General features: G+C 40.5%; 1 protein-coding gene across 1 annotated transcript; it reads left to right on the plus strand.

Moving 5' to 3' along the window:
• The first annotated feature begins 13,299 nt into the window (after positions 1–13,299).
• Positions 13,300–17,769, plus strand: LOC137285062 (glutathione S-transferase GstA-like). Its single transcript, XM_067817265.1, has 4 exons — positions 13,300–13,516; positions 13,973–14,198; positions 14,595–14,771; positions 16,139–17,769. The coding sequence occupies exons 1-4, from the start codon at positions 13,435–13,437 to the stop codon at positions 16,293–16,295; spliced, it is 642 nt and encodes a 213-aa protein (XP_067673366.1). The 5' UTR covers positions 13,300–13,434; the 3' UTR covers positions 16,296–17,769.
• Positions 17,770–26,483: the final 8,714 nt, after the last annotated feature.

The following is a 26,483-nucleotide window of genomic DNA, read 5'->3' on the forward strand; positions in this document are numbered from 1 at the left end:
GGAAATGTATTCGTCATCAGCGTCTTCAAAGGTTTTCTCTGCTTCCATCTTGAGGAGGTCATCCGTTACACCCTCTCATCTTAACACCTAGCCTAGGGGAAAGACATGTATGTAATGATTTTAGTAAGTCAAAGATATGCCCCGAAATGGTTAACTAATACTAAATATCAGACCTCAAGGAAGCTGCCATATAATTTGTCAGCCCCTCCAGATCTTGTGAATTTAGCAGATGAATCAGATGCTAATGTCTGGAGCAAATTCATGCGCGCAACTTGTGATTCGAACCAGTTCAGCAAACACCGACAACACTTGTGTTCTCTCACTTAGCCAGATTCTGTTGAAACGGATCTCTCACATAGTCAGAGGGGGATTTGGCTGACTGGGGTTAGTGGTTTGATAGCACTTAGTCCAGATGACCCATAGTCTGTATGAACAAAATGCTGCTCCAAAACGCTCAATTAGTGAGACTAATGACATTTGTATTAAAGTGAAATGCATTCAAATGGTTTTATGTGAATTGTTTTGAGGATTTAAAGAAGTGCTCATTTGGTGAGATTAACTTGATCTTTAACTTGATCTGCCACTGAGGAGGTATTACCAGTATATACGCCCTGATATAATAATATGGGTAAAAATATAGTTGACAATGAGTGACAGTGTGCATTTAACCTAGCAAGCAATTGGTTATTTGAAAAAAAATGTAATTCCCTCAGAGTTGTTTGAAACGTGGTTGTTATGCTTTGGAAATTCACAGCTCGTTCAAAGGGTTGGTCTGTCTCATAGTCCACACTATTTTCCCGACTTCCAAGCCCTCTCTGCCGTGCAAAGACCTTAGATTAATCAAGTCTAGATTTCCCTCAGGTCTCCCTTGGGCTCCTTTTCAGTATTTTATGTGTTAGTTTGTTACAATCAAAAATACATCCAGAGACTACAGGCAAACTGTAGCGCAAATAAGGTTGCGCAGCATAGAGAATATGACAAGTCTTCTTACATGCGAGCGAAGCGACCAAAGGTTGACAACGTACTTTCCTCGCTTCGGTTCGAAAAATAATTTTCATGTCAAAATACAGTATCGCCACCATCAAACGTATACACCCATTTCTTCACTTGGTCTTGCTCTCATATTTCCAACCCCATGTTGAACAATTACTCACGTGAAACATTTTTCATTCAACATTTTAAGTGCAACTCGTGGTACACCAGACCATTCTTCGCCTCTATTCCCCCTTCTAGCTTCCGGTTCAACGGAGCGAAAGAACAGGAAGGTATTATTCGATATGGAATACTTACAGTTACTTCCCCTGCGCTTCATTCGCCCATTTAGCTTGGAGTGTATTAAATGTTACGAAAATTCCAACAATAGCGATGACAGAAAAGACAAATGAACTCCAACAGGTTCATGATAAAATTCGGCAACATTGTATTTCATTTTAATTTCTTCTCATTCTTGTTCCGTCTCTCCGTTCAACCGGAAGCTGACTGGGTTAATGGAGGCAAAGAACGACCTGAGTACCACGAGTGGCGTTTAAAATGCTGAATAAAACATATTTCACATGAGTAATTATCAAACGTGGGATAGGAAATGTGAGAGCACAACCAAGTGAGGAAATGACAGTGTACCTTTGATGGGGCGATATTTAATTTTGACACACAAATATTTTTCGATCCGAAGCAGGGGAAGTACGTCGCAACATTTGCTCGCTTCGCGCTCATATATAAACTTTAAGACTTGTCATATTCTCTACGCTGCGCAAGCCCATTTGCGCTACAGTTTGCCTGTGGTCTATCAAAGGGTTTACACGTTGTTGAGAAAGATATCGTTACTGAACTTACGATTGTTAGTCTTGTGAATGTACACCTTATGGAATACAAAGTAACCTTGCGTAGAACGAGAGCCTTAGGCAGAGTTTGTTTCCACAAGTCAAAACGTTGCTTACACAACAGTCTCGTTTCCTGTTGACTGGTTCCACCCTATTGCGCAACTTAGTGTAATAACCAGCTGTGCAGTTCACACGTTTTAGACCAATTAATTAAATGGATGCATAAATATTAATCCGTACGATTTGGTGCATCTAAGCCCATGTATATTGCATCACTATGCTCCTTTTAATCCTTTCATACAGCGTCCAGCGTCCGACTCCGTCCAGCGTGCTCTGCCGCACAGCGTGCTCTGCCGTACAGCGAGCTCTGCCGCACAGCGAGCTCAGTCGTACAGCGAGCTCGGACAAACGGAAACCTGGAAATCGGGGAAATCTCAAAACGAGACTCTGTCGCTAGAAATATAATCTGATTACATCAATGTCATCGGTATGACCAATCATATCCGGCATATATATTGGAAAGGAGGTTAACTAAAGTCTAGATTGCCTCATCCCTTAAGAGTACCATGAATTCTCCCCTTAAGACAATCCGAATAAAGTAATGGAATTGCTTGTCAGTCATATCGTCTGACAGCTAGACTGGACAATGTAGAATGCATAGCAGGATACGGCTGAACAGAATCAAGTTGTCAATCATTTCACTTTGTTGTTGTCTTGTCATCCAGAGTAATGAATTAAATACGATCTCTCGTTGATCAGAGATGGGCGTGGAGAACGACTTTGAGTTTATCCACTACAAGCCCAACGACGAAAATAATCCCGCAGCCGTCGCCGCCTACCGCAAGGACGTCCACCCACATCCCCGACCCCGTCGTCCTCGGGGAGGGGTCCATACTGGACTAAGGGGCCATCAACATGTACCTGGCAGACAGATACAAGAAACTCCTACCGGATCCCAAGTACCTCAAGGACTATTACGAGTACGTGAAATGTGTTAAATTTATGTTATGTTAATGTGTAGCGAAACATAGCGTAAACGTTACATTTTGCACTTTGTGCATGGCTTATTGGACGATCTGCATTGCTTACTGGACTCTCTGCATGGCTTGTTGCACGGTCTATTTGCCATGCTTATTGGACTATCTGCCTCGCTTATTGAACTATCTGCCACTCTTATTGCACTACCTGCACGGTTTATCGGACTATCTGCCATGCTTACTGGACTCTCTGCCTCGCACATTGCACTACCTGCATGGCTTATTGCACTATCTGAATGGCTTATTGCACCATCCACCTCGCTTATTGCACTATCTGCATGGCTTATTAGGGCTTCTTGCCATAAGGCAGAAGACCTATTGTAATTACTGATGTTTTTATTATTATTTATTTTTCCGCCGTATATTGTGCCAGCGCTACAAAGAGCACCAGTGGACAGAATCGCTTGAAAAAAATCAGGCAGATGCGCACCGAGGTGTAGATATTCCCCATTAAAATCTCTAGGCTGTAGGCCCGATAGCAAAGGGCAGATAAATCAAAATTAATTCAAAATTTTCAATTTGAAGTGCAAATATCTCCAAAACTACTGCTGCAATGACTACCAAACTGCTTGAGCAGATGCGCAATCAAAATGTCTACAATTTCATCTGTCGAGGCCGAGTCGCTAAAATGCACCGTTTGGCCGCTATTTGGGATTGAAGTTTTTGCTGCTGTTTTTCAGCCAAATTCTGACTACTTTGCTCCCAAAATCTGCTGCACTACAACTACAACAGCTACCGCTTTCAAACTTGCCATACTTAGTCTCTAGGCACCTCCCTACGCAACGGCATTATAGCTAAAATGCCCCGGTGATACAGACTGTATTAGATATAAGGAGGAGGACACATTTGAGACGTGCCCCAAATGAAAGAAATGCGTGCGCAGCAAAGTCACTAATACTTCTGCTCATACCGTGTTAAATATCAATCGAAAGTGCGTGTGTCTATTTACACGTCACCATAAACAATGCTATTCTTCAAAATACCAAAGTTTCTGCATATTAAGAAAATAGGCACTTCCTTTTATCACCGACGGCACAGGAATACGCGGCGGAATGTGCCAAAAGTTGGTGCAGCATTTAATGTTTAACCGTTGGAAAGAGCACGAAAATCTGAAGGAAAGCGGGAAGACGATTACGGCCGCTCCCCCATTAAAACACCTGTCTCACAGGACCGCACACCAGCACTCACTATTGTCTGTAAGTTCAGTCGTTCCGTTCAAAGTTGGCGATATGTATGAGTTCTGTGTATATAAATGCCTTTGTGCATGTCAAAAGTACTAACGCTTACCAGATACATTTGATCTGAACTTCAATTGAAATTAATTAGAGTTATTTGCTGAAACTCCTTTTATAGGTCTATGAATATATCTGACAACTAACTCAAAACGCGAAAAAGTTAAAGGTTTTTGTGTGTTCTGTAGTGCATACGTGGATTCACACAAGTAAATTCATCAACAAGCAAAGGCCGAAGTGTATCAGTCAGTATCCCTTCTGTTCTAGGCGTGGGGCCTCCGATGAGTCTCCTTGCCTAAAACAGTGTGGATATTTACCGTTCAGCGAGGAAACCATGAATGTAACTCATAATTACTTATACTATATTTTCGGTCCAGCTTCCGTATTCTTTCAATATTATTGATAATAAATAATTTTACATGCATTTGAATGGATTTCAAGATCAAGATCAATTAAAAATCCATTTCCTTGCATCTCTCTCCTTTTCACCCTCATTATCTCTGCTTGAGCATGTAACGCACGTGAAATTCATTCCAGGCCGCGAGTAAACAAATCGGGAGCGTCTCGCCAGGCACCGGTGCGATAGGCGGAGATGCTGGTGTCATTTGAAGTAATTAATCACAAATGGCATTGTGTTGACACTGAAATTAATAAAAGAACACACGGTCTACTTATACTTATAGTAAATTTCTAACATGACTGTAACATTTAAACATTGTATAGACTGCCAGTGTGGGTCCTATTTCACACACACCCTATGCGCGATCTTGTGTGTGTGTTCTGTGATACAGATTCTGCTGGATGCTACAACAACTAAATTAAAACAAAATGCAAATAATGAATTTAAAACAGACTAATGTTGTGGCAACAATGTCAGGCTACTACCTTGTTCAGGAATGTATCCATCAATATCGACACGAAAGAACGATATTCCATTCATCTGTAGCTGGTAAATAATCCTGCTCTATGTCGTGTGTCTTACAAGAGTCTAATTTGCGAAAAAGTGACACATCGTTTCAGGTCTTTCACATAGGTCACCCAAGATAGCACACCTGGCAACTAATTGTATGATATCCGCCATTCTAAGTAATTTAGTTAACCAATAATGAGCAATCAATCAGTCAACGCAATGGTGGTTAATTCTTTGAAGGGAGGATGTTGTTTTTACGCTCACACTTTATGACAGGGTGTTGTCAGCATAGATTAGTTTGCAATGACAGCTGGGCCAACCCTCAAAATTATCTAAATATAAAGCTTTGCAATCATTCGGACGTATATGAAACAAATGGCTTCCTATGTGCCTGCAGACATCATATTTTCAGATGACATGGGTAAATATCGCGGCACAAAACACAGAAATAGGATCAAATGATGAAGGAGTAAGCATTAACTCCGAAACGTTGTGTTCTCATATAAAGAAGTTGATATCCATAAAATCTTCATTCTTATGCATTTCACTTCTAAATGCCCTTCAAAGACTTGTTATCAAGTTTTATGTTTTAGACATTTTGAACAGATCGTTGTGTCGTTGTGTTCTTTGATTACTGAATGGACAACCATAATGTTTGTTTCTTTGATGTTCTAATACAGGTACATACTTTGATGTTCTAATACAGGTACATACTTTGATGTTCTAATACAGGTACATACTTTGATGTTCTAATACAGGTACATACTTTGATGTTCTAATACAGGTACATACTTTGATGTTCTAATACAGGTACATACTTTGATGTTCTAATACAGGTACATACTTTGATGTTCTAATACAGGTACATACTTTGATGTTCTGTTTCAAAGCCAATCAGAATTCAAAGTTAAAGAATGACACATTTACCACTACTGACAGTAGTATGTATCTATATTATCTGTAGCCATGACTACTATTGGAAGTACGTGACAGATGCAAAGAGCTGAATAGCATAACATTCATGAAGCCCTCATCGCTGCTCGCAGCTATATTTACACTTTATTACTTTTAAGGGAAAGAGGACACAGCGTAGTGTTTTTCCTACTGGGTTACACCTTTTTGGTGAACGTTGATTGGCTGTTTCATGAAATATACGAGTTCATTGGTGAAAAACAATATACCGGAACTATTTCATTGAAATACAAGAGAATGAGAAAAACAATCATTCAATAATTATTTTGTTTCTTATACATACATACATCAAGTACGTAAACTCTTAGAGATAACAGTTGTACAAAAGCAGAAAATACAATATTGCAAAAGATAATACAATACGTCTGCACGAAATCTCGTGAAGCCTAAGAAAATCAGCGTTACTGACTTTGGGACACCACGAACCATCCTTGCTCTGATGTCCATGTAATTAACTCTGCGGAATTTCCCAGATTTCGCATTCGTGTTGTACCTGAGACTGTCAAATCACGCCTCCAGAAGAACTACTGACACACCAAATTAAAAATAAAATACAGATTTGTTTCCAAATATTAAGGGACAATTAAGCATTCAAGTACACAAAGCACATATGTACTTATATTTAAGAAACTACAAGTTAAGTTAGTTGTGAAAAACACGTTTCTAAAGGACTAAAAACAAACAAATAAACAAACAAAAAACAAACAACAACAACAAACGTTTTACAGCCGACTCGAACCTAAAACGTACCGCCTCGTCATATAAAATGTTTATCTATAAATACGACCTAGCCACAGAAAACGAAAAATTGTAATAAGAATTACAATAAATAAGACTCTAGAACATTATTCAGATAATTTTGCCATTATTTCAGGTGATTTTTCTTTTTAATGTAAATAGATGCCCTTTAGAGAGAAACTCCTGTTTTCATTTAAGCATTTATAGGTCGAAAACTGGCCAAGGACCGAGAACTACGCACTGGATATAACTTGGGGAAAGATTATCTGTCGTTCCCCGTCACTCGGTATTGCCCTATCAGGACTGACCGCTCTGTAGTCTCTTGAATTTGTGTTGTGTTACAGCTTTATCAAGCAAGGAAATCTGGTTGTCCTATCGCACTATGTTGTGTTGCAGGTTTATCAAACACAGCAACTGGTTGTCCTATTGCACCGTGTTGCGTTACAGCTTTATCAAGAACGGCAATTGGTTGTCCTATTGCACTGTGTTGCGTTACAGCTTTATCATGTACAGCAACGCCACTCCTTATGTGATCATCGAGTTTGTTTCGGTTTAAGAGGATGTTGTGGCAGTTTTGGGTGTTTTTTTTTTGTTCTGTTGTGGTGTATATGAGTTCAGTTTGATGATTTGTTCACCGTTTACATGGCAGGCCTGTTGAATAAACTGGTCGAAATATTGAAGTGTCTTTGTTTGCTGATCATACAGTTATGGTTACGTGTGACTTGTGAGGACTTCCAGTCTGGTTTCCTGTGTATTCTGCGCTTGACACCCTCAAGACAAATCACTGTCCGGCAACTGAACTCTATGAACTGCAAGATCCGTGCAGACGACAGTCACAAACCCATCCTCTTGTCCACCTTGTTGGTCTGTCGAGATATGTAGACCTCCAGTAGATACTATGGTCCAGGTTTGATAAAAGTGTGTCTTGAAACTACAGTTTAGAACGAGAACAGTCCCGACAATGTGCCCCTTGGGATTTTGCATGTTACTCTCTCTTTTTGACCTGTGAACTGTTAACACCAGCCTCCATAAAAATTAGATCGTTAACAGTGAAAGATCACATATGCCGAAGTCCAAATTACCCTTGCTTTCATAGTCTGCCTTCTCACTGGAGCTCGGTGTATTTCAACGGAGTGATTTCTTTCTGTCAAACTTTTCATTGTATATTTAACCGTATATACTGCTATATATGCCAGGGACGCTGGTTTTGTCTCTCACACATGACACAGACAAAAATGAGACTTCCTCTCCAGGAGAAAAGGGTTACTACGTGATAAGAGATTTCACGACTATGTGTTTGTCTAGGTAACAGTCCAAGGACGTGAGTCATTATTTGAAGACCATTCACGGCCCAAATGAAAAGCGATGACTAATCAAATCACTCTTGCTGACTCAGTTGAAACATTTGGCAAAGTGAATGAAATGACGTATTGTCTGTTTTACATCAACCCGACAACGAACATTGTATTATGTGTGCGAACATCCCTATGTCACGTCACCTTCTATGCATACGGTTACGAGCATGCGGGTGTCTGTGTTGGGTAATTACGCTAAACCGAGGCGAGGTGTCTCAGTTCGCAAACTCTCAGTACCACGGGCAGTCCGCTATCTGAGTCCATTAACCTTGACCTTCAAACCCTCTGTGAAGGGACCTCACGTTCCTGTATGGGTTTCCTAGCAAACCACCAAATGTGCAGACTCATGTAGTAAATATAAGTTACTATGCCGTCCATGTCTACATTTTGGTTGGTTTTCATTAATGTAGATTGTCATCATCCTTTACATTTCTCGTTCACCATGTACACGTAGAAGACTTTGCCTACTAGGTAAATGTGGCAGCCCAAAGACGCGAGTCATTATTAGAAGTAGGTCATTCACAATCCAGATAACAGGGATGGCAAGTCAAATCATGATCATTCGTGTTGACTCAGTTGAAGCATTTGACAAAGTCACATCACCTCGTATTCATGTCGCAGGTTTTCTATAACCGGACCACTGGGCTGGTGTTTGATGCCTATATTTACCGTCACTTGCCAAAACATGCGCCATAAACATATCTGTAATTAGTGAAATTACCCGACGTAATTGAGCTGCCACTGCCAGCATGGTGTGTCCTCCATTAGTGACAGTTTATAAACTATTGCGACATTTACATGAAATATAAAACACAATTGTAAAAATTACCTATTACTAAACCATTATTAGATATAAGTAATTATGAATACTAATGGTTTCTAATCATTAAATGCAATTATTTAAATACACGCCAACAAAGAAACTGTTTTAAAATGAACAATTCAAACAAACTTGCATACCTGTAATTAGTGAAATTACCCGACGTAATTGAGCTGCCACTGCCGGCATGGTGTGTGCCAGGCACATGGCACATGCAGCTTTTATAGCACCTCAGTTAATTTGTGATGGGTGTTGTGCAATATAAAAAATGCAACCTGTGACATTCATACAGTTACTCAATTTTCAAGCAAACCACCAGATGTGCATAATCATGCTGTAAATAGAAGCTAATATGCCGACGGTGTGAACACACTGGTTCGGCTTTGAGAAGCGTCTATTGTCTGCGTCCTTTATAGAGTCTGTTTACTATGTATATGATATAGATAAATGGCCTGTGCTACAATTGTCCAGTGAGTACATAGCATACAGGGTAACGCTGTGACGGTTGGTTGTTTGTATCAACGCGTAGATGTGAGTGAGTGTAGTTTTTCGCCGCATTCAGCTATATTCTAGCTATATGGCGGCGATTTGTAAATGATCGAGTCTGGATCATCAGACAATCCAGTGATCAACAGCATGAGCAAACGTCCATAAGCTGGTTCCATTAGGTATGACACGAGCAAGTATACATGAATGAGGTCCATTCATTGATAACAACAGACAGGCAAAGACTCAGTGGACTGATAGAGAAACAATAGGACTTCCTTGTACAGTTGATGTGGTGACAGAGATGCAGCCTTAATGACCATTAAAGGTCATAAAGGTCATGTACAGTAATTAATTTCAGTGAAAAAGAGGAAGAAGGTGGTTGACAACACTGTGGTAGTGATAAAGATTAAGAATAGATCAAATAATAACAAAGAATTCTCATATGGCTTGGCTATGTAGGTTTTGGACGCTGCTGTTCCGAGTTAGACACTATAGCAGTTGTTCAACGAAGCACACGGCAATATTCCAGCTCTATATATGGTGGCGGTGTGTAAGTGATCGAGTCCGAACCAGACAATCCATAAATAAATAACATGATCATCGACCGAGCATACGATGACATGTATCGACCTCATCTCAGAGGGACACATTCCGAACACATCCCCCATCAAACATGCACACGGACGCTCACAGGCATGCACGCACAGACACATGGGTAGAAATTGCGCACAAACACATACTGCAACTTCATATGAAACAGACAGTCCGCCATACAACTCAGAGGGTTATTCCAGACAAGCATGACGAATGGAGCGATGAATACTGCCACTTGACTGCCGTTTTCTAGGACATGGTCTCGTCTGCCAGTGGACAAATGGTTCAACTGTTGTCACCACAAGTGATTTGCCTTGTCGTTTGTGCATGGGTATAACACCACTGAATGCTCGATAAACCATATATTGCGTGTACCATGATGCATTGAATGACCTTTTTTCTGATAGTGGCTCTAGCACTTGGACAGTCACGTATAAGTCAGATATACGGTCGATCAAATCATACAGAACATTTCATCTCCTCTTATCCTTTTCTCCTGGAGGTGATTTCTCCTTTTGAAAGGAACTGGAAAGACCTGTTTTATTACAGCTACACCTGTTTACCTTCATAAAATATGTGCACTGCTGACTGACAAACAATACTCATAATAAGTCATATATACGGTTATATAAATCAGATTTGTGAAGATTTTGACGGAAGGAAATCACTCGACTGAAATGTATGAACCACAGGAAAATCCTACTTCATTTAATGACAGAAAATATGTGTGAGTTTTAGTTTTACGCCGCTTTTAGCGATATTTCAGCAATATCATGGCGAAGAAGAAGAAATGGGCTTCACACACTGTGACCATGTGGAGAATCGAACTCGGGTGTTTGACGTGACGCGCGAACGCTTTAACCACAAGGCTACCCCACCGCCCCTTGGCGGAAGTGAAAAGATGGTTCAGGAATTGCGAGACTGACTCTCAGTGTGTACTATCACGTCCTTTGTCACTGATGCAACTGGGTGGTCGATTTACCCAAGAGACGCGACACCACATGAGGTTATCTGTGTCACGTTGACCCTGTTCAACTGCAAGGCGTTAACTGCATGTTGTAGTCGTCGTCTACTTTAAATCCCCTGATGCTCCCAGAGACCGTAAGCTTGTGTACGTCGCTTTTTTTACACTTGTCTAATTATTCAGGTTATGAAGAATCAATATGTTTGTACAGCAAAGCGAGTTTGAACAGGAGACGAAGCCTTGACATTAGACTAAAGTTTGAACAGCAGCTAGGGTGGATGTCTATACACATGTGTTCATGTAGGTCACCGGCCACCGTGAGAGGGATACAGTGGTATTCGCTGACTTACACTTCCAGAGGGTTCACATTTCGGGGCTGTGCGTACTCGCTCTAAATATAGACTTGATGAAATCGTTTATCACATAGTACATTCCTCTCCTCTGAACCCTTTTTATCTCCTGGAACTGAACTTTCAGTTTGAATGACCGGTTTTTATACATCTGTTTTGCGTCAATAAAATATATTCATTTACATTTACATATTCGATAGAAATATATACTGTCCCTAAAATATATAGTCATATGTACTGTTCTATACACGAAATCAATGACAGAGTGGACAGAAACAAAGCACACCCTTAAAATACAAAAGGGCAGTTTTAATAGATAGTTTCAAATCGGATTTTAAAGACTTGACTATATTCTCCGCTGTAGTTCTGCATATCTGTACAGACCATAGAGCTGAGAAAGGGATCAGTTTGTGGTTGTCGTCTGCACAGATTTTTCACCCCCAAGGTTTCAGTTGTCAGTCAGTATTTTTTCTCGAAGGTATCAAACGTACACATCTGTCGCAGCACAGAATATCCCTTTCTTTAGCCAGGTCGTGTTCTTATAAACCCATTCTTCTTTTGTTGTCAGTTCGTTTCGTTAAATGAGTTATTGTCTGTCCTGTTGCATTACTTTAACAACATGAAGTAAACTTAGTCACCTCAGCTCCTCTTTAACCATTGCCAACCATATACAGTGGAAGCTGTCTAAACCGGCACTGATTGGGACTGAAGAAATAATCTGTTTTAGACAATGTGCCGGATTGTAGAGCTGATGGAAAATGTACGAGCCACGAACGGGACTGAAATTGTATGCCAGTGTTGACAACTTGCCGGAGTGGACAGAAGCCGGTTTGGACAGCTTCCGCTGTACCATTAGCATCCGCTTCTGTAGGTGTGTTAGACAGGTAGTTGGCGCAATCATTGTATTATAATCTCTGTATATTGTATCAATACAATATATTGTATCTATACAATATTCAAATAAATTCATAATAGAGCTCAGACCAATTTCTTCTTTCCGAGTAAAAACAAACTGAGTAAAACAAACGTTCGGGACAAAACAAAAGTTTCTGGGAGCATACAGGTGTGTGTAAACAGAGACACACAGGGTTACCCGTACTAGGTCGTATGTTGTAGTCACTGAGCCTCTCTTACTTTGTGTTGTATGCCGGGTACGTTTGTGCATGTGTGTCTATCTATCTATCTATCTATCTATCTGTCTATCTGTCATCTATCTATCTATCTATCTATCTGTCTATCTATCTATCTGTCTATCTATCTGTCTGTCTATCTATCTATATATCTGTCTATCTGTCTATCTTTCTGTCTGTCTATCTGTCTATCTATCTATAGTCGATTTCCAGTCTATTAGCTCCTTTCACCAGCGACAAACAATAAAGCAAAAGATTCTTCCGTACATAAAGAATTGAATTGGGATTGAGATTTCGGATAATTTTACAAACACAACAACGTAACTATCTTGAAAAGTATTTTCATAATCAACCATAACGTTGCCTAAGCCCCACCTTCCCCGCTGAGCACAGTAGATTCAGATCGACTTTCATCAACGTGTCAGTTGTGTAAGTCCTGGAGGCATGTAGTGTGGTGATATTATACTGCCAGTTTAACCAAAAAGTGGAAATAAATTTAAAAAAAAAAAATTAAACTACTATACCCACTTCTTAATAGGGAGTGAATACATGTGAATAGAGACTGAATACATGTGAAGAGAGAGTGAATATATGTGAATGGGGAGTGAATACATGTGAATACAAGTCTAAATAGTGTTACATGGACTTTATCGCTTGATAACTTCAAAAGGCCTTTCTTTGTATTCCCTCTGCACCCAAAGACCACACTGAAAGAATAGAGAAACTGAAAGAAGTCCCCTCTGTATTCACCGACGCAACAGCGAAAGGGAAATTGCCCGAGACATTTACTGCAAGTACGCCTTGACGGACTTGACACCCCTAACATGTCGAAATGGGGGTAGCCCAAGTCCTGTTGAAATAAAAGCGGAGCACAGGCGAAGCTTTGGCAGACTGTCGCATCGACCTTGATAAGCCGCCTGGGTATATTATATCTGTTATCTGTTGCAAGTGACACGACTCTTGCCAACACTAACTCGGACACAAGCTCTTCAATCTTGTCACCGAACCAACTTCAACATTACAATGGCAGATACTGGGAGTCAGAAAATGAAACTGTACTTTTTCCCTCAGTACCGCTCCGTCAGAAATATCTGGCTGATCAAAGGTGAGTTGGCCGTCATTCCATGTGTGTGTAACATTCATGACAGTTGATTGAACTATTGTCATAACTTGTGCGTGTGTACATACTGTAATTGTATCGTCCTTAGAGTTTCTCTCTCCTTACGAATTGTTTGTAAGTCGTTATCATAAATGTGCATTGAGGAATACAATTAGATAAGAAATTGTGTTGAACTAGACCGTTAAGCAAAGCCTGTCGTCTAGACGAAAGAAGATAAATATCAAATGGGAGGCCTCGCCCTGAATAAAAGCCAGGAATTCTTCCTCAAAGCCACTCCGCAGTGAATAATTGTGTGTGTGAGTGTGAGTGTGAGTGTGAGTGAGTGTATCAGTGAGTGTATCAGTGTGAGTGTGTGTGGATGTGCGTGCGTGTGTGCGTGCGTGTGTATGTATGTGCGTGCGTGTGTGTTTTCTGAATTAAATAAGATCTCTCGTTAACCAGAGATGGGCGTGGAGGACGATTTCGAGTTGATCCGCTACGATTCGATACAAGAATATAACGCCACCGTCGAGGCCTACCGCAGAGACGTTCATCCCCACGGCACTATCCCCGCCCTCGTCGTCCCCGGGGAGGGGTCAGTACTAGAGTCAGGGGCTATCAACATGTACCTGGCAGACAGATACAAGAAACTCCTACCAGACCCCAAGTACCTCAAGGACTATTACGAGTACGTGAGAAGTGTTTATGTTACGTGTAACGAGCATTGTAATGTCAGATTCACTCTTAGAACTAATAGTTTTTTGCATGTCATGTACAGCATCATTTAAAGTGTTGTACGATCACTACTTACTGCACTAGAACGGCTTACTGCACAATCGAGGGTCATTGCACAAATTGCAGGTTATTGTAACATCAAAGCTCACTAAACTGCCAGGGTCTGTTGCTGTTTCACCACGGTTTAATGATCGATGCACTTGTATAAATATTGCATGATTACAGCTATATTGCACTGGCTTCTTGCACTCTATTTGTCCCTTGGAGTCTTGCTTTTTGCACTATGTTGTGTTACAGGTTCATCATGTACAGCGACATAGTTTTCTAATTGCACTGTGTTGTTTTGCAGCTTCATCATATACGGCAACGCCACCCTGGACGAGCTCATCGAGTTCTTCTACGAGCTGTGGATGCTGAAGACACCCTTTAGCGATGAGAAGGTGAAGAAGATGACAGAGAAGTTTGATACGTGTATGGATTACCTGGCCAAAAAGCTGGAGGACAGGGAGTTCCTCTGCGGGGACAAGTATGAGAAACGTTACATTATGTTATCCAGTTGATATATTATTACTAATTAACATTTGTGACCCCAATGAAACGACAATTCGGTAACCAAATGGGAAACATTTCTGACAGCTGTTATGATAAGTGCTGTGCTGAAGCGTTAGCGCAGCATACCCCGGGAAACAGGCTGCTGCTAGGATAAGCGTGAGATGTAGGACATAATGCTCTTAAACATTGGTATCACTCGGCTGATAAAGGTCAGTGTTGGGACAAATATACAAAAATTATGTGCAATTTGCATTATAATGTGTACAGATTATAAGGTTGGACAATTTCCACACGTTAACTACTACCGACTCTGTTGACTGGTTGCAGTCTCGAGCGGACAGAAAAATATGTATTCGTATTTTGACCCTCGGATTCCGAGAGAATCGGCCCCCAACAACTTTGGCTAATCTCAAGGGGCTGGGGCGGTGGGGTAGCCAAGTGGTTAAAACGCTCGTCGCACCGAAGATCCATTTTCGATTTCCCACTTGGGTACACTGTGTGAAGCCCATTTTCTGGTGTCCTCCGCCATGATATTGCTGAAATAGTGCTTAAAGCGGCTTAAAAGTGAATTCACTCACTCAAGCGGGAACAGTAGTGGCTCGAGTGGTGAGCCTCGTATTTGATCTGGACCATCTGATCTACTACATCCTGGCTGTTACTAGAATGTTGATGGCATGGGCGGTTAAGAACAAACAGTACTTTAGTGTGAACATGGCCAAAGCGTATAAGGCCTGGGAGGTACTTGTGGATATTTTACAATGAATATTCGCACGCACGTACCTGACTTTAGCACCTTCACCAGCTTGCAGAACACGTGAATATCCGGATTGGAACTGGACCTCAACAACCCATGGTTGTCCTAAGTGGTGACTAACGGGATCGGATGATCAGGCGCATGGTTGACACAGGTCATCGTAGCCCAGTCGCGTAGATCAATGCTCATGCTGTTGACCACGCGCACTGAATTGCCTGTCCCAAGCTGGATTAATTTTCATAACCGACGCCATATAACAGGAATATTGCTGGTGAAACAACAACCAAACCAATCAACATTGTATACTTATGTGCACGTGTGCGAGCGATTTTCAGACAGGAATATTTACACATCTTTGCAACCTTGGCACTCGCAATTCGAAACATTCCTGTCCTTTGTTGCCTTGCGCCACCCTTTATCGTATGAAGACAATCTGTTGATAATTAAGTGATTGATATCATGAGCAGCTTTGCAAACCAGTGGCTATTAGACAATACCAACCCCAGACTGCTGACCTCCAATACTAACGTAACATACCAGGTTTATATGATACATTACTCACTCACTCACTCTCCATCTTCCTCCAGGTTTACGGCAGCTGACACAGTGTTGGGTTTTGACCTGTACTGCGCCGCATTGTTCAATGACGGCAAACTGCTTGAGAAACATCCTAAGATCAGAGAAGGATATTACGCTCGGCTTCAAAAGAGACCAGCATTTCAGGCAACAATCAACATGACCTAAAACTGCTGCTGTCAAGTTGCTATAATAAACCAGGAATTATCACATGTTGTGTATGATGTCATCTTGAATTAAACTGGGCGAAATATTGAGGGACTTTTTTTAAAAAAGTGTTTGCTGTTTTCATTGATTGTACACACGTGGGGTTTTCAGACTGGTACCCTGGTCCTGTTGCGTTTGCGCTTTTCTCTGGATGCTCAGCATGTCCAGGGAGCCGGTCAGTTGTGGATTCCAGTTTCGAGCTATTCGCCGGCAACCGATGCTTGTTGGAAGAAACTACAGGTCTGAGATAACTTGATTGTTAGAGAGTTTTTTCGTATCCAGACTTGAGATACCTACTTCAAAATGTAAGGACACCTGTGTGTTATTTATTACTATATGGATATTGTCATTGAAACTTTTATTCTATACTGTAGAGACTTTTGCAAGTCTATTGTTAACAATAACATACATGCGGATTTAGAAACTTTACACTAATGTAAAGAAAGGCTTTTCTCGGATTCAGACAGGTTTTGAAGGTCCTTACTGTCTGCTTGTCTAGACTTGCCTCCTTAAAGATAGAAAGTAGCATACCTCTATGGATTGAGCATTCAGTACAGTCAGTGGACTATCTGCCACTCTTACTGGGCTATCCGCATTGCTTATTGCACTATCTGCATGGCTTGTTGCATGGTTTATTGGACTATTTGCCATGCTTATTGGACTATCTGCCACTCTTGTTGCACTCTCTGCACGGTTTAATGGACTATCTGTCACGCTTATTTGATTATCTGTCTCGCTTAATGAACTATCTACCACTCTTATTGCACTCTCTGCACGGTTTAATGGACTATCTGTCACGCTTATTTGATTATCTGTCTCGCTTAATGAACTATCTACCAGTCTTATAGCACTATCTGCACGGTTTAATGGACTATCTGCGATGATTATTGGACTATCTGGCTGGGTTGTTGGACTGTCTGCATGGCTTAATGCACCATCTGAATGGCTTATTACACGATCCGCCTCGCTTATTGCACTATCTGCATGGATTATTACACTTTATAACTCATATTGGAAAGAGGACACAGCGTAGTATTTTTCCATCTAAGTTACACCTTTTGGTGAACGTTGATTTCTTGTTTCATGAAATATACGAGTTCATTGGTTAAAAACAATACATTTCATTAAAAGATACACGAGAATAAGAAAAAAAATCACTCAATAATTATTTTGTTTACTTATACATACATCAGGGATAGTCTACGACAGGGATAGGTCAATAGCTTTCTTTCTTTATCATTTGTACTAATTGACGTGTACCTCGTCATGCGCCAACGCACACAGTGACTTGGCTCGTTCCCAGCTGCACTTAACAGATCTTCAGCCAGTTTATTGTAGCAGTCGGAATTTTACAGTGAATGAATGAATGAATTTTAGTAAGAATTAAGAGCAAGAATTATGTGAATGAATGAAAGAAATGAAGAAAAAGAATAAATGAACGAAGTCCATATGTGAATGAATGAAAGAATAAATGATACACCGCGGCCTTCCCTTCCAAAACATTTAAGGAACGCAAAAGTATCCTGAGAACACGTGTTAATATCAGCTGCCCTTTTAAAAAATCTACTTTGAGACATTTTGGTTTACATTAATAATTAATTCAGATATCTTATTGCATGTGGGGAATGGAATGGACATTAAAAAAATGTTAACTGACACTGTCACATTGCCCTCACAAATAAAGTGTAAAACTCTCACAAACCGTTCTAAAACACCTTTCCAGTTTTGTCAAATAATAAGATCATCAAGAAAGAAAGAACTATAAACCTCAAGCATCAATGGCGAATCAGATCAGATCGGCAATATGTCATATTTTTCACATACCTCAAATACACCCTAACATTTTGTTTTAGATTAAGGAATTATCACTGTTACTTGCAAACACATTTCACAAGATAGTATATTCCCTTCATAAGAATTAAAGGTGTATGTGAAAGATGTATTTGAAATAATAACAAGAAACACTCCAACAACGGCGTATAGCATTTCAATGGCAGATCAGAGCTTATCGGCAATATGTCACATTTTTCAGACACCTCAAATACACCCTAACATTCCTTTTTAGATTATGAAACTATCACTATTACTTGCAAACATATTTCACCGGATAGTATATTGCCCTCATATGAATTAAAGGTGTATGTGAAAGATGTTTTTGAGGAAGTAACTAGGAATACTCCAAAAACGGCGTATAGCATTTTAATGGCAGATCGGCGAAATGTGAATATTCACACACCTCAATTACACCCTAACAATTTTTTAAGTCATAAAACTGTCACTATTACTTGCGAATACATTTCGACTAAAGGTATGTTCTCCTTCTAAAAATTAAACGAATGTGTGAAAGAAGTTTTCATCGACACAATTTAGTCTATCTTCGCGGTGAATCGAGAATAGAAGCCAGTGAGCTATAACTTACCGACTTGAAACTTTACTACAAATCTACTGTCTAAATACGGACACTAAAGCCATTTTTTACTGAAACTGAAGTGACAAAGTAGTTAACCTATCTTCTACATGTTGGATTTCAGTTGTTATAACACTCAACGAACTTAATCAGCTGTTGAAAATAAACCGGGCTTAAATACTACGCTGCCACCATATTGGCTACACTGGTTACGTAACGACCCGAGACATACGTTCAGCGGCTTTTCGAGGAGTTTCTTCTCCCCCTTTATATAGGCTCCCTGCATACAACAAGTACGTAAACTCTTAGAGATAACAGTTGTACAAAAGCAAAAAAAAAAAAAAAAAAAAAAAAAATACTATATTGCAAAAGTTAATACAATAAGTCTGCACGAAATCACGTGAAGCCACAGAACATCAGCGTTACTGACTTCGGGACGCCACGAACCATCCTTGCTCTGATGTCCATGTAATTAACTCTGCGGAATTTCCCAGATTTCGCATTCGTGTTGTACCTGAGACTGTCAAATCTCGCCTCCAAAAGAACTACTAACACACCAAATTACTAAAATACAGATTTGTTTCCAAATATTAAAGAACAATTAAGCATTCAAGTACACAAAGCACATATGTATTTATATTTAAGAAACTATAAGTAAAGTTAGGTGTGAAAAACACGTTTCTAAAGGACTAAAAACAAACAAACAAACAAACAAACAAACAAACAACAAACGTTTTACAGCCGACTCGAACCTAAAACGAACCGCCTCGTCATATAAAATGTTTATCTATAAATACGACCTAGCCACAGAACGCGAAAAATTATAATAAGAATTACAATAAATAAGACTCTAGAACATTATTTACATAATTTTGCCATTACTTCAGGTGATTTTTCTTTTTAATGTAAATAGATGCCCTTTAGAGAGAAACTGCTGTTTTCATTTTAAGCATTTATAGGTCGAAAACTGGCCAAGGACCGAGAACTACGTACTGGATATAACTTGGGGAAAGATAATCTGTCGTTCCCCGTCACTTGGTATTGCCTTATCAGGACTGATCGGTCTGTAGTCTCTTGAATTTGTGTTGTGCTACAGCTTTATCAAGCACGGGAATCTGGTTGTCCTATTGCACTGTGTTGTGTTACAGGTTTATCAAGTACGGCAGTTGGTTGTCCTTTTGCACTGTGTTGTGCTACAGCTTTATCAAGCACGGCAATTGGTTGTCCTTTTGCACTGTGTTGTGTTACAGCTGCATCATGTACGGCAACATTGTTGTCCTATTGCACTGTGTTGTGTTACAGCTTTATCAAGAACGGCAATTGGTTGTCCTTTTGCACTGTGTTGTGCTACAGCTGCATCATGTACGGTGACATGGTTGTCTTATTGCACTGTGTTGTGTCACAGCTTTATCAAGAACGACAATTGGTTGTCCTATTGCACTGTGTTGCGTTACAGCTTTATCAAGAACGGGAACTGGTTGTCCTATTGCACTGTGTTGTGTCACAGCTTTATCAAGAACGGCAATTGGTTGTCCTATTGCACCGTGTTGCGTTACAGCTTTATCTAGAACGGCAATTGGTTGTCCTATTGCACCGTGTTGCGTTACAGCTTTATCAAGCACGACAATTGGTTGTCCTATTGCACTGTGTTGTGTCACAGCTTTATCATGTACAGCAACGCCACTCCTTATGTGATCATCGAGTTTGTTTCGGTTTAAGAGGATGTTGTGGCAGTTTTGGGTGTTTTTTGTTCTGTTGTGGTGTATATGAGTTCAGTTTTGATGATTTGTTCACCGTTTGCATGGCAGGCCTGTTGAATAAACTGGTCGAAATATTGAAGTGTCTTTGTTTGCTGATCATACAGTTATGGTTACGTGTGACTTGTGAGGACTTCCAGTCTGGTTTCCTGTGTATTCTGCGCTTGACACCCTCAAGACAAATCACTGTTCGGCAACTGAACTCTATGAGCTGCAAGATCCGTGCAGACGACAGTCACAAACCCATCCTCTTGTCCACCTTGTTGGTCTGTCGAGATATGTAGAGCTCCAGTAGATACGATGGGCAGGTTTGATAAAAGTGTGTCTTGAAACTACAGTTTAGAACGAGAACAGTCCCGACAATGTGCCCCTTGGAATTTTGCATGTTACTCTCTCTTGGCCTGTGAACTGTTAACACCAACCTCCATAAAAATTAGATCGTTAACAGTGAAAGATCACATATGCCGAAGTCCAGATTACCCTTACTTTCATAATCTGCCTTCTCACTGGAGCTCGGTGTATTTCAACGGAGTGATTTCTTTCTGTCAAACCTTTCTTTGTATGTAACCGTACATACTACAAGGTATCACACCGTGTCCAGGAAAATATCAGTCCCGAGTTATATCAGTCCCGAGTAAGGTTGTATTACACATGTGTTGTGAATACTGAATACAACCTTACGAGGGACTGATAAAACCCCGTATATCCCTCGACACGATGTGATAACGCATTTATCTAGCTGAATGTTTTCACTAAATCAAAACAAAACAACACGCATCGAATCGACTTGCTGCCATGTTGACATCAACTGACCGTTTGACCTCAATGCACCGCACGTTACTATAAAGGCTTGTCGATGCACGTTTTTCGCACTTCGAGTCGTCACCGAGGCGTAACGGGGTGATTTGACTTTCGTAGTTACAGTTTATTGAGATTTTACGTCGGCTTCTAACACTTTGCCAATATCGCCGACGGGATAGGTGGGGGTAGATTGATAATGAATATTGATAATAAATTTGAAACCACCTACCCCAAAAATGGTACATGAAGGGAGTAAACCTAGGAGATTTGGATGGACCATGATGGTTGGTTGCCGAAAGGAAAGGAGGGGGAGGGTAGTTAGCTTGTGGGTATAAGTTGTAGAAAGTTTGAGAAATAGATAGTTGGGAGTAAAAATGTGTGTGTGTGTGTGTGTGTGTGTGTGTGTGTGTGTGTGTGTGTGTGTGTGTGTGTGTGTGTGTGTGTGTGTCTGTCTGTCTGTCTGTCTGTGTGTGTGTGTGTGTGTGTGTAGCGGTGGAGCGGTTTGGGGGAGGGATGGGATGTTGGGGGTTGTGGGGGAAGGGGGTGGTATAGCATAGGGGTAATATTGAATAAAACATAATACAGTTAGGCTGTATGTACTTTAGATAAGGGGTGTAAATAAAAATAAAGTGGATAAAGGGGGGAGGGGGTTGGAGTGGGGTGGGGGTGTCTTTTATTAAGATATGGGTGATTGTGGGAAATGATGTGAAAATGTTGAACTTACAATGATATATGTACAGTGATTGGGTTGAGATGGTTGGGGAGTGATTGAGTTGTGCTTTTTATGTACATGGTATATTTTTGGTTATGAAAATATAGGTGACTTATGGTAAAATATAGGCTAAGATATACGGAAGCTTATTAGGGCCACGCTCCGCTATTTTTCGGCATCTTGTGTCTTGAAAATTCAACTTAGTATGTTGAAAATTCAACTTGCTATCTTGAAACGTCAACTTAGTATCTTGAAAATTCAACATAGTATCTTGAAAATTCAACTTAGCATCTTGAAAATTCAGATTAACTTTGTTGAATATTCAAGGAAGTATCTTGAATCTTCAACTCAGTATCTTGAAGATTCAACATAGTATCTTGAAAATTCAACACCCCATCTTGAAAATTCACCTTAGTATGTTGAAAATTCAACCTACCTTTATTGAATAATCAAGTACGAATATTGAACATTCAACTTAGTACCTTGAAAATTCAACATAGTATCCTGAAAGTTCAAGATGATTAGTATTTAAGTGAAATGTTCTACATTCATCGCATGCATTTCAATCTTTCTTTACATGAAGTGTGCCGAACTTGTCGATGACAATGGACCAAAGCAGAGATAGTATCATCTTCATGCAGTTTTCCTTGGGATTATCTAACGCCGAGATTCTATGCTTTCTTGCACAGAATAATGGTATGATTATAACGGAGGCCAATCAAACAAACCAGCCAGTCTTTGCCCAAAATGAAATTGATTTATTGAATGACATTATTTCTATGAAACTTTTTGCGGACAGTTCATTACATGAAGTTAATTGCTGCCGCTCGAAGCTTGGAGGAACTTCACACGGTTTCCGAAGAAAAGTCTTCTATTACTAAGAACAATAAACCAAAGAAAAACAAGTTCCAAGTAAAATTAAGAGAAACTAGAAAATATATTTCCTGGATAGAACTGTGCCTGAAATTAAGATCGTCAGGGAATCCCAAGTCAAGACGACAAAAGGCAATTTAGAGAAAATTAAAATTATAGTACGAGACAACAAAAGAAGAGGTACGTCTTCAAATTGTTGATTCTCTTAAGGCAAAAATATAAGCTTGGACTGAAATAAAGAACAAATGGGAAAAGAAAAATAAATTCATAAAACAAAGTAAACTCTTTAGAAACAATAAAAACCAATTCTACAGGCAACTGAAAACAAGCGGTGATGGTGATCATGATAAACGACTTCCCATGGATGATAATGAAAGGTTCTGGAAACAGTTGTGGTCTGTACCCGGCGACTGTAACTTGGATTCACTGTGAGTCAGTGATTATGGCCATGCAATGCATGAGAAAGTAACTAGGTCGTTTGTCTGTTACATCTCACCAGATTGCCTGAAACGTGTCATTAAAAAGTCCAAATCTACTCCAGCTCCAGGGCCTGATGGCATTCGACTGACCACAAAAAAGCATACGACTCTGTCCCTCACTAATGGATTCTGAAGTCTCTTTGGTGTATTGACCTCCCTGAGCGACTACTTGATTTACTCAAAAGTGTTAATGAGTTGCTGGTCGACTCAACATGAGATGAACTCGCAAGGGCAGGTGCAGACTTCGGAATCTACTCCAATCAGAAGGGGAATATTTCAGTGGGACTCTTTCAGTCCTTTGCCTTTTTGCCTGTCTTTGAATCCTTTGGGTTTTCTGCTCAATAGGGCTCCCCAGCACAGATCCCCTACACCTCTTACTCATCTTGTCTACATGGATGACATCGAGCTCCTTGCCAAAGGAGAGACCAATTTGAAAGAACAGGTTCTCCTTGTCGAGTCCTTTTCTAATGATATTGACATGACATTTGGACTCGACAAATCTAATACTGTTCATTTGAAACGTGGTAAGGTAAGTAATGATGGATCGTCAGGTTATAAGGGGAAGGAGTTATTGAGCATATTGTGGAAGATCAGGCGTACACCTATCTTGGAATGCAAGCTCCAGAATGCCCAGATTCAAGATAAACTTCGGGCCGAGTATAAATCTCTTTTAAAGAAAAGCTCAGAGCTAAATGCTCGAAACAAGGTCAAAGCTACCAATACTTTCGCTGTGCGAGTTATCTCCTATTCCTTGGGAGTAGTTGATTGGAAAAAAGATGACATCCGGAGTCTTGAGCGCCTGACCAGGAGGATCATGTCTGATGACAGAGCACACCAACCTCGTTCTTCTCTTAATCGTTTTTATATACCAATTCATGTCAAGACTCACAATGACACCAACGGATTCCACAGGTACTTTAACCGTGCCAAGTTTGTTGGACACAATCTGAAATTTGAGGTAGATTTTGTTGATGGTGATGTACTTCTGGCCGGTACGGCGATGGGAGAAAAACAGGTGATGTCCTTTACCAAGTCTGCCCACAGTCGGTCATTTGTGGAGAAGCGGTCTGAGAGGCCATTGCATCGTGTGTACGTACATGCAGTGTGTGGAACAGAACAGCAATCCAACCGATTCCTTCGCTTGGATGAAGTCGGCTGGTCTCAAATGTGTAACTGAGGGCTTCCTGTTTGCTGCTCAGGATCAGTCACTTCCTACTCGAAATCGCCAGAATGTGATTCTTAATCAAAATGTTAACATGAAATGTCGATTATGCAATGAATTCACTGAGACTGTCCAACACCTTGTCAGTGGATGCCCTTCCTTGGCATAAACAGCATATCTTAAAAGACATGATGGCATGGCTTGCTGCTTTTATTATCGTCTCCGCCATGCCTTTGGTTTTGATCCTGAGGTCCATCAATGGTACGACCCTGAACATGCCAAGGGCGTCCTGGAAAATGATGATTTCAAACTATACACAGACTGAGACGAATTCCAGCCAACAAACCTGATCTTGCCCTTTTTGATAAAGCCAATGAAATTATTTGTATCATTGAATTTTCTGTCCCTTTTGACAGCAATGTGATTTGCAAGATTCAGGAAAAGCGTGATAAATATGCGGACCTAGCCTTTGAAATGTCTCGCTTGCATCCCAAGAACACTGTCATCAGGCTCCCAATTTTTCTCGGAGCCCTTGGTTTGGTACCTCCTGATCTCCTTGCGCAGAATCAGAGTTCTCCACCGGGAGCACAGCCAATCTGGGTAATGCAGAATGTTGCAGTGTTGGGGAGCCTCCATATTCTCCGAAAAGTACTTGGTGGGTTCGTCTAGGCAGTGTTTCCTGGGAGACGTCCCATTCACTGTCTGGGCTGCGTGTAGAGGGGGCGAGGGCCCTGAACTGATGATGAGCATTACCGACCTGACTGTGCCAGGATCACTCGAACCCTCTCTGCTGCATATTAATCAAAGTCGGAACTGTGCCGAACTTGCTGATGTGCCGATGCCAAGTGCATTTTGGCCAGCTGAAATACAACGGCGGCGCGCAAGGCGCCATTTCTTGAGATTCCCTACTCCTTCTAGGTCATTTAGGTTCATAAGTATCAAAATGGTTTCCTTTGAAACTATGAGTCCGTTCTCCTGACATTTACTATGCATCCACCTGTAACCATTACAATTTCCGGATGTGTCACACTGTTACAAAATGAACAAGGCCACTTCCATGATATCAGAATGGCCTTTCCTAGTGTGAAGTTTACATTTGGACAAAATCCTTTTCAATGTCCTTATACTTATCGTCATGCCATGATACTTTTCAAGAAAGCATAAAATCTCGGCCTTAGACGATCCCAAAGAAAATTACATGATACTATCGCTGCTTTGGTCCATTGTCATCGGCAAGTTCGGCAAAGTTCATGTAAAGGAAAGATTGAAATGCATACGGTGAACTTAGAACATTTCACTTGAATACTAATTATCTTGAACTTTAAAGATACTATGTTGAATTTTCAAGGTACTAAGTTGAATATTCAATGTTCTTACTTGAATATTCAATAAAGGTATGTTGAATTTTCAAGATAGTAAGTTGAATGTTCAAGAAACCGAGCTGAATTTTCAAGATATTTCCTTGAATATTCAACAAAGTTAAGTTGAATTTTCAAGATGGGATGTTGAATTTTCAAGATGCTAAGTTGAATTTTCAAGATGGGATGTTGAATTTTCAAAATACTATGTTGAATGTTCAAGGTAGGAAGTTGAATTTTCAACATACTAAGCTAAATTTTCAAGATACAAGATGCCGAAAAATAGCGGAACGTGGCCCTAATAGGCTTCCGTAAAGATATGGATTGATGTGCTTAAAACGTTAAAACGAAGAGCTGTTATTTACAAGGCTGAGGGATGGGATCGATGACTGGGTCGCCGGTAGAAGGGATTAAGTATAGGCGGAGAGCGTGTAGCCGGGCGCGGACGTCGGAGAAGACGACCGCGCATCGGCTTGTGGGACCGTTAAGTGGCTTCCGGTACAACTGAGAGACTGAGAGTAAGATGGCGGACGTGGCTGTAGATGTTATGGCGGAGAGATTTGCGATTTATATTTTATGGGCTATGGTAGAGTTTGGGAT

This window comes from Haliotis asinina, chromosome 5, assembly GCF_037392515.1.
Source record: "Haliotis asinina isolate JCU_RB_2024 chromosome 5, JCU_Hal_asi_v2, whole genome shotgun sequence".
In the NCBI taxonomy this organism is placed as follows: domain Eukaryota; kingdom Metazoa; phylum Mollusca; class Gastropoda; order Lepetellida; family Haliotidae; genus Haliotis; species Haliotis asinina.